Here is a 14,381-nt window from a genome sequence, read left to right as displayed (position 1 = left end):
AATAAGAGAGCAGCAACGGCACACTGTGTGACCCTGTAAAACCCCCACGCTGCTCGTATCCCTTTGGAACTCAGCAATGTAAGACATGCTGCCCCATAACCAGGTGCACGTGAAGGTATAGAGTCAGCAGTGAAAGCAGGTCCAGGGTAGGCCACGACTCTCCCGTCAGAGAGGGGGCTGCCGTGGCAAACAGGCCAGGGAGGCTATCAAGGGGGTAAAGGTTGGCTGGGCATGTCGTTTTCCTTGCGTTTGCGGCAGTCATCTTCCACATTGTACTCATCCAATGGCTTAAACTCAGAAGTTAACCAAACATCAAATGTGAAATATCACTAAGGAAAGCCGATGAAGTCATACTGGGAAGATAAGTAAATTAATTGGAATGTAATTCTAGAGACATTTAGGAGTGTGTTCATCTCTGGTGGAATAAGAAAAAGCCAAACTGGTTCATAATAAATGGTCCAGTAAATTCGAGCTGGCTGTGGCTCTTTGGCAGGCAGTGTAAGTTTCCTTCACACCTCAGAATGTCTTACTAGAACAAATTGGCTTATAATATGAAATGGTTTAAATTTATTGAGACATCCGCGAAAAGATGAAATATTATGAAAATAGACTCAGGATTAATAGAATACAAAGTTAACATGTTGCTTTATGAAAATACGGTGCACCAACACCCAGGAGTCACATTAGTGCTGGTTCACATGGCAGATGGACAGTAGGTTTTCTACGCCAATGGTCAAATATGAGTCACTTAACCTCCTCATCACAACTGGGGAAAATTTTTAGGCAAAGGCAGTCAATCCAATTTATTACATTGGATAAATAGTGCCTCTTGTGGGAGCTGTAGCCTTGTGTAATGGGGACTGTAAATATAATCTGTGTGTCTATTCCCACGATTAAGTGTGTTTGTGTGTCTGTTCCCAGAGTTCCAAGTACTTGCGTGCTCGCTAGATTAACAGCTCTCTGGCAAGTCCTCTCTTTTCCTTTCCTCTTTTAATATAGACATGATTTCATGAAACCAAATATGTACAGAATTTCTCTTTAATCATCCCCCTTTTTCCTTTCATGTGGACAACAGGAAGAGTGGGCAGAGGGATTGAAGAGGTTAAAGCGTGGAAACAGAGGTGTCGCCTAGAGCTGCACTATGGTAACACTTTTCCAGACTGTCAAAGCTCCTTCCGAAAACCAGGCCTTCTTGAATGTCTATATTCTAAAAGTGGATGAAAATGATCCTACCATGCACAGTCTGTGTCTGAAGTTTCATACATGTGTTACAAACTGAGGTGTTTATGTGCTCTGTGTAGATGAGTGTTTGTCTGTGTCGGGGGATGTCCTGCGTGTTCCCAAGACAACCATTAAAATTCCACCGTTAAACACACACACACAAGCACGCACGTACGCACACACGCACATTATTATGGCCACAGGGAGTACAGGCTCTCAACCGAGAAGCAATATACTTGTAAGAGACTCCCTCACCGAGATAGATGATGCTACAATGACCCAAAGGCTGACAAGAGATGATCTTTAACCTGCGGCTGTAAAAACTCAACCATACCTTTTCTCTGAAGAATTTCATGAAATGCTCTACCTTGTGGACGTGACCTCAATTAGAGTAAACTAGTAAAAAACAACCTGCTGTCCCAGTTTTCTCACGAACTCCACAGGGTTAAAGGAAAAGGTTGAGATTTTGGAAAAAAAACAACCCAGAAGCAAAACGTTTTTACAGGGAGTTACAGGTTAAGATTGCTGGCACTCTTATGTCTGTGTGTTAAATATAAAGCAAGCTTACATGTGAGTACCTTAGCTTAGTATAAAGACTATGATGGAAAGAGCTAGCCTCCGAAAGTAGCAATTTCTGCAAGATTACACACTGAGTGCTGTCTTTCTTCAACCTTTTCATTTCACATCAAAGGTATTTTTGTCTGAACTGTTTTTACTGTGATCTTACACCTGCTTTCATTAATCTACTGTGCTGACACATCACCAGATGTGACCTACAGTTCTCACATTCAAGCTGCTGCTCACTCTCACTCGCTGTCCTAGTTAATTGGAGGTGAAAATGGTATTTGGGATTATTTCCTGTGATTTCCACATGATAAAAGGTATCTAGAGACAAGCCTACAAAGGGGCTTTATAGTTACAATGGTAAGCCAATAACCACACACCCCTATTTAATCTGAACATGTCATAAAGTTGTGATAAATATGACCAAATTGCTGCTGACATATTTTACATTTTCTCATCTGGTGAAGTGGAGGTCGCATAGTTGTGGGTGTCTACTGGTTACCCATTGTTGATGGATAGGCACCTTGCCAGGCCAGCTTTAGTATGGTGTAATAGGAAAAAGAGAGATTTATGGACCCTGGGGAACTGAGGGCATTCTGTGTATTTTCTTAGTGGCCTGAAGTTAGTGGGTGGGGTGAAAGTGAAAGACAGTGAGTTACAGAGAGGAGTTCTTTGCGTGTGTGTGGATTTTAAAACAGCCCATGACAGTTAGACATTGTTCTAGTCCATGTCCTATTCTTCAACTTTCCACATTTTTCACAATCCGGCCTCAAAGCGTCTGTGGTGCATCTACACCTGTTCTTTCAAGTAGTCAAGCATTCTTCTGATTGCAATCTGATCACTCAAAACACATTTTAATTCCATGACTACTTGACTTGAAAAAGGAGACAATCTTCTACTGCCTTCTCCCTTTGTGCATTTCCTCATATTGGATCACTATCAAATACTATCAATAGCCAACTGTCATGGTCTGCTAAAGACCAACAACCTACTGATTTGCATTGCCATTCAATTGATCTAACTCAACCAACAGGTTTTCAATATGGGGAACTCAGCTTTGTTTAGGTTTGGAATGAAACACCTGCTACCCAGTATTCATACAACTGAATGTAATGCAATCCAAAGCCAGACTTGTTTCCATTAGGAATACAGAGACGAGTCATGGCCATGAGTATCATATCCGGGACACAGGATGTGACCAACAGAGGAGAACCAATGTCATTTGCAGACAGCTTTTTGGAGCCACTTCAGCAGGCACCTGTGCTTGGAAAAGACAACGGAGAAAGGACTCTCCCACATATTTGGAACAATCCCAGACAAAACCATTAAAAGGATGGAAATGGAACGCTCCTTGTCTTTTCATCTGGGTGGCTAAAATAGGGTGAGATGAAGACAGACAGTGGAAGAGAGGGAGGAATAATGATAGGAGGTGGTTGTGTTGGCTTCGGATTACCTTGGCAACTCCTACACTGTCCCCAGTGTTATGTTCTACCACTTTCTGCTGAATTCAGCCGGATGACTAAAGCTGTGCCAGTTCTCCTGAGGTATCTACACTATTAGAATTATCACAAGTTTCCACAAAGGTCTGTGTACTCAGGACGTCAGCTTCCTCCTACTGGAAACTCCACGCAGCAGCTGTAAACAAGTTGCATATTGAGATGTGCAAGTGGAAATTTCTGTTGTTTAAGTAAAATAATGTTACAACAAAAATTACATTGTTCAGTATGGGATTGATTAGGGAAAGGTTTGTTAGATTTGGAATGGCTGGTCTTGAGGTGGGTTCCTGGGACTGGGGCTCTGGTGGGAGCTGGAACGAGAAAGGGAGAGGAGTGACAAGCAGGCACAGAATCGGGCTGATGAACTGACAAGTGAATAGGGACATCACCCCTTTCCCGCACTGTGACATCTTTCAGAGAACAAAAGCCCTATACTATGCCTGTCGCCCTGTCCCCCACAGTGCTGTTAGACCAGAAACATCACGGCTAAACCTTCTATTTTATGCAGTCTATGGGCTACACACAGCACGCCAGCTGCGAGCTGCCATGCTGCCATGCTGCAGGGAAGGGTTTGCCTTCAATCACATTTTGGTTCCATCTCGATCACATTTGTTTAGGCAGCACAACCACTCAGTTAGGTTGAGGAAACAAGTTAAAATAGACCCTTTGACAATGTTAACCTTGTGCAAAGGCTCTCCGCCAGAAAGCCTTTGAAGGCCTTGAAGGCAAACTTCTCCCATGCACGTCTGCAGGCCTCCTGAGAGTGTGCTGCATTTTAAAAACAAAACATTTATCGACTGAGGCATCTCACACAGAGGCTCTGACACTGACAGGAGCACCACTCCGAAGACGGGATGGGATGAATCCATATTGCCAGTCTGCATGGCAGCTGGCAGCTCAGGCAAAGTCGACATTAACTGGCAATGGGAAAAGAGTATCTTTTTTTGTGTATTTCTATCACTGGCACTCTCTTCTCTTATCTCTGCCAAATGGAAGCACAGCACACATTCAAACACGTGAGACTTCACAGGTGGTGACAGGACCCAACTCAACTTGGAGGCTACCTTTCACAGATGCTTCTTGGTCCAGTGCCATCACAGTTAGAGCCCCACTTCCTGATGGGGAAACCATCAGGATTTGCTGGCCAGAGTGTGAGGGGGTTGAGATGGGGCAGCGAGAGGGGGGAATTGAGAATATTATGGATAGAGGAGAGGAAAGTACAGAACAAGGAGTATGAGAAAAGGTGATCCAGACATACGGATACCCTAGTGTTTCCAAATTGCATGCCTTCAGGCTCTTGCTACAACACTTGGCGCCATGTTGGAAACACTTTCTGCTCTGCCGAGTAGAGCTTTCAATTTAGTCATTTTGATTTAGGGACTTTGGAACCTCAACATGATATAGATATTAGGCCAAAATGTGATCTTTTAATCAACAATCACTGAACAGAATTTGAGGCTATATTCAGTGTGTTTGAGACTTTACTTTCCTCACAATTAAGAGAAATATGAATCTTTCGAAAATGGTATATGCAACTCATATTGATATCATGATATAGATAATAACAGAGACCTTCTTGAAGCCCACAGATTGAGCAGGTAGCTTATATGAGGCAAGCAATGAATACCACCAATAACCAAAGAGGCTTTACTTTTCCTGAGCAAAATACATACACTCTAGTACCTGCTGCCCGTCATTGTGTAAAGGTTTGTTTTTATTTTTTTAAAAAAAGAAAGAAAGACAGATGCTGTCATCCACCTACTGGCACTTGAGCTGGCTCTCATGGAAAATGTAAAAGAGGCCCCAGCCTCGTTGAGGTCAGGCTGACATTGCCAGTGAGAGGTAGCCAAGTAACAAAACAGATGTTTGCTGTTTTTCTAAGGATGATTTGTTCTCTGCTCAATATTGGTCCAACCATAACCCAGGTCCCTTTAACAGAGTCGCGTGTTAAAGTGAGCAGACAGGGGTAAAATATGTGCAACCAGGTGTTTTATCGTAAACGCAGGTCTTGTTGTACGCATGCTTCAGAGGTCTGTTGGTACTTTGAATGAGGTTATGATTTTGACAGTCTGTGCGGTGTGTAATAAAATGATCTGATGAATCACAGGTAGGAAAGTTGTGCTTATGTGTGTGCTCTCCTAAATGTGTCATCCTGTGTAAGCACGGAGCATAAACAAAGTTTCAGGAAGCCTCTGTATGTGTGTGTCAGTGTAGCCTGCACCTCTGAGCGTCTGCAAAGGCAGTCAGGGACCTGGTAAAGGTCTCTCCACAGAAGCCATTAAGCGGTGCGTCTGTTGGAATAATGTGTTTGAATTGGCTGCACCACGGCAGCAGCAGGTGCTGGGAGGACCTGCCTGGAGCTGCTGCTCAATGCCTGCATCTGCAGGCCAGGGACCAGTCATCCCTTGTCTGTTGTTCTTCTCATTATATCTTTGTCTTCCTCCTTTCATGTTTTTGGTTCAGTTCCTTCTCTTCCTCACAGTTTTTCTTATGGTTGTCATTACTACCATTTGCTCTGTTTATGCAGGCCTCTTCTGCTTTAGCTGCCGCCCATTAACCTAGATTTTCCTTTCTCGGTTTCCCATTTCTGATGTCTTCATCTTCTGATGTCTTCTGTCTTCTTTCTTCTCTTTGTCGTGTTTTCCCCCTTACTTTCTCTTCTCCCCTTAACCTAGTAGTCAGCTTAGCTCTAATCCAACTACTTTCAGGTCTGTGCAATAAACACACATCATTTTTACCATCAGACAGAGATTCCAATAAAATGTTAGCATATGTAAATACCGGACCTGATAAATCACATCCCATTTAAACAGTTGGCCCCGAAATCTTCAGCCAGAATTAAAAAAGCAGTACATGTATCTGCAGCTATAGTGCTAACAAGATGTCATGACATCCAGTGCTTAATATGGTCATTTGGTAGGTGAGTCATTTAGCCCGGGACCCATCACTCTTCCTCTCTCTCAGCCTCAAGGTAAAGCCATTATGTTTGAAATGAAGCAGCAGCAGCAAACGCAGCAGCCCACTTGGGTTCTGAGAGACAGGGGTGGGAAACAATGGAAAGTAAAACCCAGGGCTGTCCCGGGCCCTGAAAGAGAGTTGCCTTTATTGAAATCCACTCCCATCAATTCATCTGCCAAGAGCAAGTCTCCATGGAAAGCCTCCCTGGATCCAAACATGCACACAGAGACACCCAACCCTGTCTCCTTAAAATTACATTTATACAGTGACCAGTCACAACATTAAAACCAACTGGTTCTCACGTGTTTTTCCTCATCATAATAGGCTGCAGTGTGGCCCGGGGAAGGGTGTGTTGCAAGCTGGATACTGAGGAGCAGGCTGGACCAGCTCAGGTGTAGGCTGGAGAGACTGAGGTGCTAAAAAGTCACCATATGCTACCTGCCCAGCAATCAAACAGTAGACAGAAAAGGTAGCAAGTGAACGTAGGGGATGATTTAGCAGCTAAAGATATAGCCTTGCTCTGAATCTGTTGGATGTATAAAGCTCAAGTTAGCCACTATATCAAAAGAAATAACATCAGGAAAAAACCTGTCTGGTACAAAACTGTGAAAATCAGAGCCAATTGTGGTTGGTATTGATGGCCGACATTCCTCCAAAGTCAGGAATCTAGACAACAACAAGCTTTCTTGCTGCTGGTGGCCACTGGCCGATGACAAGCCATTCTCTGTGTACTCTCTGGCTATTGTTTGGCCTATGATTGACTGAGGAAAGTGCTTGTTGTTGCTGGACTCCAACTTGTGTTTCTTGGACCTGGCAGGAACACGGCGCTGTTGTATCAAGGCCGTCTAATGAAACTGAGCAGACGCAAAACATCACAGAGAGTTCAGCTAAACGCCGCTTTAGTGCACCAAAGATGCTAACACAGTGTCTATCAAACGGGTAAGGGAAATCTGGCCTGAGTGAGGTCAAGAAACTGACACGCTACAGTGTGGGCCTTTCCCAAGGAGCACTTCAGAGTTCACTAATAAAGGGGTGCTGGCATTGTGGCATTGAAAGGGGGGACCTTTCATTTTGAACTCTTTTCTTTCCAATGATTGATTTTATATGCCACCTAGTGCTCATTTTCTAAAGCTGGCCAGGTCCGAGACTGTCAAGCATGCCATGCAACCTTCCCTCAGAAAAATATGAATATATTACCGCAGCTTTTAGAGTTCCCTCTCCCTCACTTAGCAATCCACTAGGTGAATGTCTGCTATTGCCAAAGAATTCATATTTTGCATTTTACCCCCACCACCGACCCAACACCCCCGGGGTGTTGTTAAGCCAGGTTATTAACTCAGATGCACAGTGCCTTTGTTCATTGGCATTTTCATTTTGGATCGCATTGTAATCGAGTTACAGGGACCCATCACGTTGCACAAAAGAAAGACTTGAGCTTTGCAGAGGCTGGATATTCTCATATAAGCTCTCTGGAAAGCCAGGGTGAATGAATAACTCCTAGCGTTCTAATGATCCAAAACGAAATACTGAAATAGTGTTGCTGTAAGACCTGCTTTTTCTCAGCAGTCGACTGAACTGAATGGCGAGCAGGCCAAAGAGAACACGCTTGGTAATGCCAAGTTTGCTGTCAGCCTTGTAGAAACTGTAGTGGTCACATGACGTCATGTGTAATTAACTTTTTTTCTTACGAGAGTAACAAAAGTGAATGGGCGCATTAACGTCACGCTAAAGCACAAGCTGCATTTGACCCATCTAACAGTCATAAAAAGTGCACATTGTACTTTTTACCCCGAAGCTGCCAAATTATTGTTTTAATAGGAATCATCATGAACACCAATGCGATATTTTCAGAGTTGTTTGAAATACATTGACAACTCTGACAATATATTCAGAAGTTTTGTTATGAAGTTGACCTGTACAGTGCATATAGATTACACCACCTACAGTGTGTTGATTTTACTCTTATAACCTTGGTTATAATATGATATATAGTGAGATTTTCTTTTACATGATAACAGAAAAGTCACCCCTTATGTGGTTCATTTTATTTATTATTTTTTTCTGCACAACACCTCTCAAATGAGGAATGTGTTACCAGGCTGATGCAGTTTGGTTTGATCAGTGCCTACTTGACAAAGAGGGATCACTGATTGGGGAAGAAGGATGTGTGAGCTGCAGGATACATCAGCGTCACCTGTCATTCCTATGCTCAGGTGGCCAAGCTGACCTAAAGTTTACTGTGCCATTATAAAATATAACTGATGCAAAATTTTATAGTTTAGATGGATTATACAAGTCGATTAATCAGTGTAGGCCCTATGGAAACTAGGATTAGAACAGATTTGTGGCTTGTCAAAGGAAACATCTCTCATAGACGTTGATGATAGGAACTGTCCTTATTTCTAGGCGTAGCTGTTATATGTTTGCATTACATCTGGTGGTCGCTGACATAATTCACCATGTGCCTGAGTCTGTCATCCAAGCAAAGCTTTAACTGTTCTCATAGGCTCTTGGTGCAGCATAAATTACTAAAATCCGATCCTGTTTTTTTTTAGGTAAATGTCTTCATTACATGTTATCTGCACATTTCATCCCAGTGATGTGTTTCATTCTGTTCCAGTGGACATGGAAACCTTTTTTTCAGACAGAACATCAGATTGCATTGACCAACTCACCCCTTATCTCCATCGCATGCCCAACGGGGCTCCAGCTGGGTGCTGCTGTTTCCTTTACCATTTATGTTGGCACGGGGGAACGGCATCTCCGTGGCCCGAGCGCTCTGCTCTCGTTGCAAAACAGGAAGAACGCACCGCTCTCTGATGGACACAGGAGACAAAACACGAGCCAACTACGGTCCAGAGATATGAGGCAGCAGAGCGAGAATGATAACAGGGGATTTTAGGGCTTTTCTGCACATGGAGTCGTTTTACAGGATTGTATGCTCTAGTCAGTGAACGTCTTTGTGCCAGCAGCTCGAGTGCACTGACAATTCCCTGTTAAGGTTTGACAGATATCTGTCCAGATAAACAAGATTCTCTCTCTAATAAGGTTGATCAATAACAGTGACTTCACCAGGTTCTCAGATGTTCAGCCTGTCCTCTGTCTTAGAACCAAACTTCCCAGGAACCTTGAGAGCTGTTGTTTTGGCAAACCCTTGGTCCCAAATGCATGTTGATCTAAATCCCAGAATATTTAACGTCAGTTCAGTTTTGGAGCAGAGCAAGTTGTTATTGACAGCAACCTTCTTGTAGGGCAATTGCAACTGGTTACTATCCTTTGGAGCTAACCCGCACTGCGTCTGCCTCATCACTCATTATTTTCTGGTTTGTGGACGAGAGCCAGCAAAGAGCGAGTCTGGCAACAAGAAGAAAAGTTCGACGTCAGACTAGCCTCCCTTTATTCCACTGACAGGTCAAAGACATGTTAAATCCTGGAAGAACTTGTGTTCCCCACTTACTCTGTGGGAATTCATACTTACTTTCAACTAAGAAAAACCAACCGGGACTTCCTTACGAATCAGTTGGAGGAATGATCCAAAAATGTTCTGACTTGTATTTATTTTCTAAATCCGATATTTCACGGCAATGTCAAAATTCATTAGAACTGATACGAATCCTGTACTTTGTAATATTTTGTCCAACAAACACTTAGGACTTTTTGCTCATGAATAGCTAATGCTCATATGACTTAAATAGTGACGTTTGGTGTACTCTGACTGCTTTCTTTATTTTGAACTTGAAAAAAAAGTGAATAAAATAAACAGGGGCAGATGAAAAAGGCCCCTCCCTGGCAGAGTCTGACCATGTTTCCGTATTGTCACTCCTGGTTAGCTGACGATGGGCCGTCTCCGTGATGGACATCTGCATCCAGTCACCAAGGTGAAGGTATAAGGCATGCACACAAACAGACGTAGACCGGGGCAGCACACGGGGCAGATTGGGCAGCCCTTTCCCTCTAAACATCTGATGGCATGACTGTGCCCCCTTTGATCCACTGTGTTCTCCTCTGATGCCAGACTCACAAACAGCCAGAAAGTGGCCTTGCAAGAGGGCGGGGAGCACTGCTAGTGAAATGGAAAAAGAGGACATAGAGTATACAGCAGTGCATTCACTCACTCCACTGTTGTTGCTTTTAAAAAAAAATATGTTTTACTCTTATTTTAGTGTCACAGAAAGGTTTTACTTTCGCTGCATGAGGTGAAGAAGTCCAAAGTAACCTGTTCCTTTAGATGGTGGTGGGACATTTGACAGTTGAGGTGTCTGGACAGTTCAACAGAGTGTGTAGAAGGGACGTGAAGGGAATTTTGTAAAAATATTTTTTGTATTAGGCTGTCTGAGATGAACTCTGTTCTCAGTCATGCTAAGAATGTCCCCGGTGTGCCCGCCCATCCATTAACCTGTCCAACCACCCACCATTGTCTAGAGCAAAAACAACAGCACTTGATTTAGTGTTAGTGTTCGTGGTAAATACAGTTTTGTTTAAGTGTTGTGAGTCCAACATCGACTGCGGGGTTCTCAGCTCAAGGGTCACGACACATGGAGATGATTTAAATTCTTCTGAACTTCATATTACAATCTTTTGTTATTTACTAAATAATTCAAAAGTGGGTATTTAAAATGAACATAAACACAAAATATAAATGAACTCTTGGAACGTTTGTCATTATGTGTATTTCAAACACACGGCAAAAAGCTCGACAACCACTGGAAACTTGAAAACACTTTCATGCATACATGACCAGAAGGATATTGGAACCAGAAAATGATTTATGCTTTTTTAAAAACATTTAACCAGCAATAAAAAAAAAATACATTGGATGTGTGACTAATTAAAATCAGCTTCGAGGTGGCAAAGCAAACAAAAAGCAGCTGCTGCTGATCACTCAGACTGGTTTCAGCAGGAGCCTTTTATAATGCAAGTGACTTCATAAACAGTAACTTGAAGTGAATGTCAGAGGTTGAATGTTCTAAACACAGCAGAGCTGGTGAGGGATGGTTTGTTCTGCAGTTCAGTTTGAGCTCCTTTCTACAGCGCTTGTAGCTGTGGCTCCTTTCAGCTTGAGGCTGACGCAAATTTATCATCAGCACCCTACAGGCAGGCATCCATTAAAAATCTTGAAATGCTCGAGGTGTCGCAGCCTTCAGTGATTGCTTGTTTTAAAAATCACTTATTGGAGACATTTTGCAGCATTCGCGTGCCATGAAAGTACCATGTGCTATATACAGAACGGGCTCAACATTGCCACATTGTTTAACACACGTATATTTATGATATGGAAAATGCTGAGTCTTGTGCAGGTGCAAAAGAAAAGGAGAGCTATTTTTCAAGAACATCAATCAAAGCCGATACCTTCATTTTGCAATGTGCAGAACAGGTGCCAATGTCCACATGTTCAAGTGTGTTTGTTGACTTGAGCCCCCCGAAACATCGACTGACTAGGGGGGTGAGAACTTGGTGAGGTCCATCTTCTTCTCACTGTAGTGGGTGCTGAGTTGTCCCACAGCCCTGGCATGCTCCTCGTCCACCTCCTCCTTTAATCTCTGCTGCTCCTTCAGAAAGTCCGCCCATTCTTCTTTCAAACGCTCCATGTTCATCTGCAGCTGGGTGCTCTGGAGGGAACACAGAAAATGAGAACACAATGAAAGTTTTGAACTTAATACGCTGTTTTAGGGGAAAATCCAAGTAAATGAAAGATTGAAGGCGGTTGTTTTGATATTTTGACTTTAAACGAGATTAATTTATCAATCAGTGTGTGATATCTCAATTCCCCCTTTGGTGCCACGTTAGCTCTCACACCCCCTTGCAATCACACACTACATCGAAGATGCCGATGATTCATCCCATAATACACGTTGAAGACGCAACGTAATAAATCCCCGTATTATCTGCAACGAGGCTGTGATATTGTATCCACCCCATGCCGTTCTCACTTTGGTCAGAGTTGTTTTACCTGCTGTGCCTCTAGCTCCCTCTGCTGGACTCTGTTTGCCATGTGATTAGCAGCCTCCACTGTGGGAGACAAGTGAACAAAAAACATTAACAGCCACAATCAAAACTAACAGTTATTCGAGCACAACATTGAAATGGAAAACTTTTAAGAGAAGAAAAATCTTCCATCATTTTGAGGGGCAAGGTTTTCTGGCTCCAAGGAAATACAGAGAAAAAATTACGCTGTCCCCGTCTGTCATCATACCATCATGAGAAGTCAGAAGTACAGAGCAATCATTATTGAAACACAGTGTTGAATTTGATGTTTCATTTGTTAGTTCACATGCATTGTTATCTATTATTACAGATAGCTGTCAACACAATAATCATAATGAGACCAATGTAATAAACAAAATTGTCCATCTATGTACATGGCAACAAACACACGTGTTTGATCGTGTGGGTCGGGTTAGGCATGGGATGACACGATTGTAGCACAGTCAAACCCCCAGTGTGAATCTGAGGGAGGGGACTTACATCGCTGGGTGAGGTTAGACATCAGACCCTGGTTCATTGCCTCTAAATTTTTGGGCAGAATTTGCTCGTTTGCTTCCACCACCATCTTACTGAGATTCTCCAGCAGTCTGCTCTCCCTGTGTCCGCGTTTCTCCTGAAGAAGCACAAGAGGATGGATTAGTGTTTAACTACACACAACCATAGTTGTTTTTCTCTCCGACCATGTATCCACAGCAGGCGTTGTGATGTGGGTCTTATGACAATTGTGCATTTACGTTTGCTCGTTTTTGTTTGCTTTGTACGGTTTTTTCCCCCTCTCACACCGACAAGGGTGTGAAAACACTGAAACCACTGTGGCTTTTCGTGGGTACCTCGAACTCTCTCACGAAGTAGCGGATCTCTGCGCTGATGATGGGTCTGTGGTGTAGCAGGCGGGACTGGATGTCACCCACATCTGCAGAACCAACACACATGCACTTGAATTGAGAGTTTGATTGCTTTTTTAGTACATGTTACACAGACATACATGCTCTAAAAGGTGTATTTGAATTAATTCAAATCAGCATTTGAATCTCATCCACCTTTAAACTCTATACGCACTCGTGAAACTGAACGACATTATTCTAAGGACAAGGTAACGGATCCTTGTATCAACCCCAGTGCTGAACTTAAACACAGTGCATCTCTCTGCACCTTATCAGATCAGTTGCAGTCTGAGACGAGAGCTCTAAAAGGTGAACATCGATGAGAACGGTTGTCTGCAGTGGATTTCACTCACCTTTAGAAATCTTGTCCATCCCCCCCCCCCCAAACTCCGCGGACCTGTTGGTTTTGAAAGTTTGTTTTCCCTGCAGAGCAACTTGAGCAGCTAGCTCAACCAGCTGCTAACTGCTAGCCACTTGCTAAGTGTCCCCAATGCTAGGCTAACTAGCAGGAAATTGTAAAAAAAAAAAGCGGAAGACACACACAGCAGCGCGAAACAGTCACTGACGTAGACTTATCGTCCAATGGCACAATAAGACATATCAGCTGCGATGTGAGCCAACGTCGATGGCATTCTGCTAATTCCAGTCAGGTGAAATGAAAGTCAGCTGACCGACATGTAAACAGTGTGACCTACTTCCGGGTTCGAAGCCGCGGACTGAAGCGAGTGGCTGAAAGGAGGCGGGTCGCGCTCAGAGTGGACCTTTTCAAACGCCGGTTCACATGAAACACATTCTTCTAAAGCGATGGATTTGAGATAGTCACATGCCACGTATGAAAAAGTCTGCACGTTTCCAGGGGAGAGACAAAAAGAGAGACGGCGAGATGGTGTGACACTCGGAGGACAGCAGATGTCAGTGTTGCTCTGTGGTGAAACAAAGTGGCTTCACGACCTGATGTCCACACGTCACTGGCCTGTTCATACACTCAACTAACCAATGATACAGGGACGTGTTTCTTTATGGACACTGAATTATAAACCAGATCTTTATATCATGGTCGGAAAAGAAATTTACTAATACGTTATACATCAATAATCGTCATCAACAATCACGAGCCATTGATTAGAATGACCTTGTAGCTGGCGTTTATCCTCCTGAGCATGTGAATCAAATTCTATTTAGTAGCTTCTTCGTGACATTTCTAATTATAGATTTGGCACCTTTTTTGGTAGTGATAAACCCCCATTAGCATTTATGAATGCATTCACATTGC

General features: G+C 43.2%; 1 protein-coding gene across 1 annotated transcript; it reads right to left on the bottom strand.

Moving 5' to 3' along the window:
* Nucleotides 1-10,890: 10,890 nt before the first annotated feature.
* On the bottom strand, nucleotides 10,891-13,797 carry bloc1s5 (biogenesis of lysosomal organelles complex-1, subunit 5, muted). Its single transcript, XM_035619617.2, has 5 exons — nucleotides 13,462-13,797; nucleotides 13,055-13,137; nucleotides 12,705-12,837; nucleotides 12,190-12,248; nucleotides 10,891-11,848 (listed from the first exon to the last, which is right to left on the bottom strand). The coding sequence occupies exons 1-5, from the start codon at nucleotides 13,478-13,480 to the stop codon at nucleotides 11,675-11,677; spliced, it is 468 nt and encodes a 155-aa protein (XP_035475510.2). The 5' UTR covers nucleotides 13,481-13,797; the 3' UTR covers nucleotides 10,891-11,674.
* Between the last annotated feature and the right edge of the window lie 584 nt (nucleotides 13,798-14,381).

Source organism: Scophthalmus maximus, chromosome 21, assembly GCF_022379125.1.
Source record: "Scophthalmus maximus strain ysfricsl-2021 chromosome 21, ASM2237912v1, whole genome shotgun sequence".
Taxonomy (NCBI): Eukaryota; Metazoa; Chordata; class Actinopteri; order Pleuronectiformes; family Scophthalmidae; genus Scophthalmus; species Scophthalmus maximus.
The sequence above is the reverse complement of the archived record's forward strand: the minus strand, read 5'-3'. Positions and strand labels throughout refer to the sequence as shown.

Excerpts from the sequence above, each read along its gene's own strand:
- bloc1s5 (XM_035619617.2), bottom strand. Across the intron at positions 12,838-13,054 it reads ACTTCGTGAGAGAGTTCGAG|GAGAAACGCGGACACAGGGA; the intron begins GTACCCACGAAA and ends GTGCTTCTTCAG. Across the intron at positions 12,249-12,704 it reads GTCTAACCTCACCCAGCGAT|TGGAGGCTGCTAATCACATG; the intron begins GTAAGTCCCCTC and ends TGTCTCCCACAG.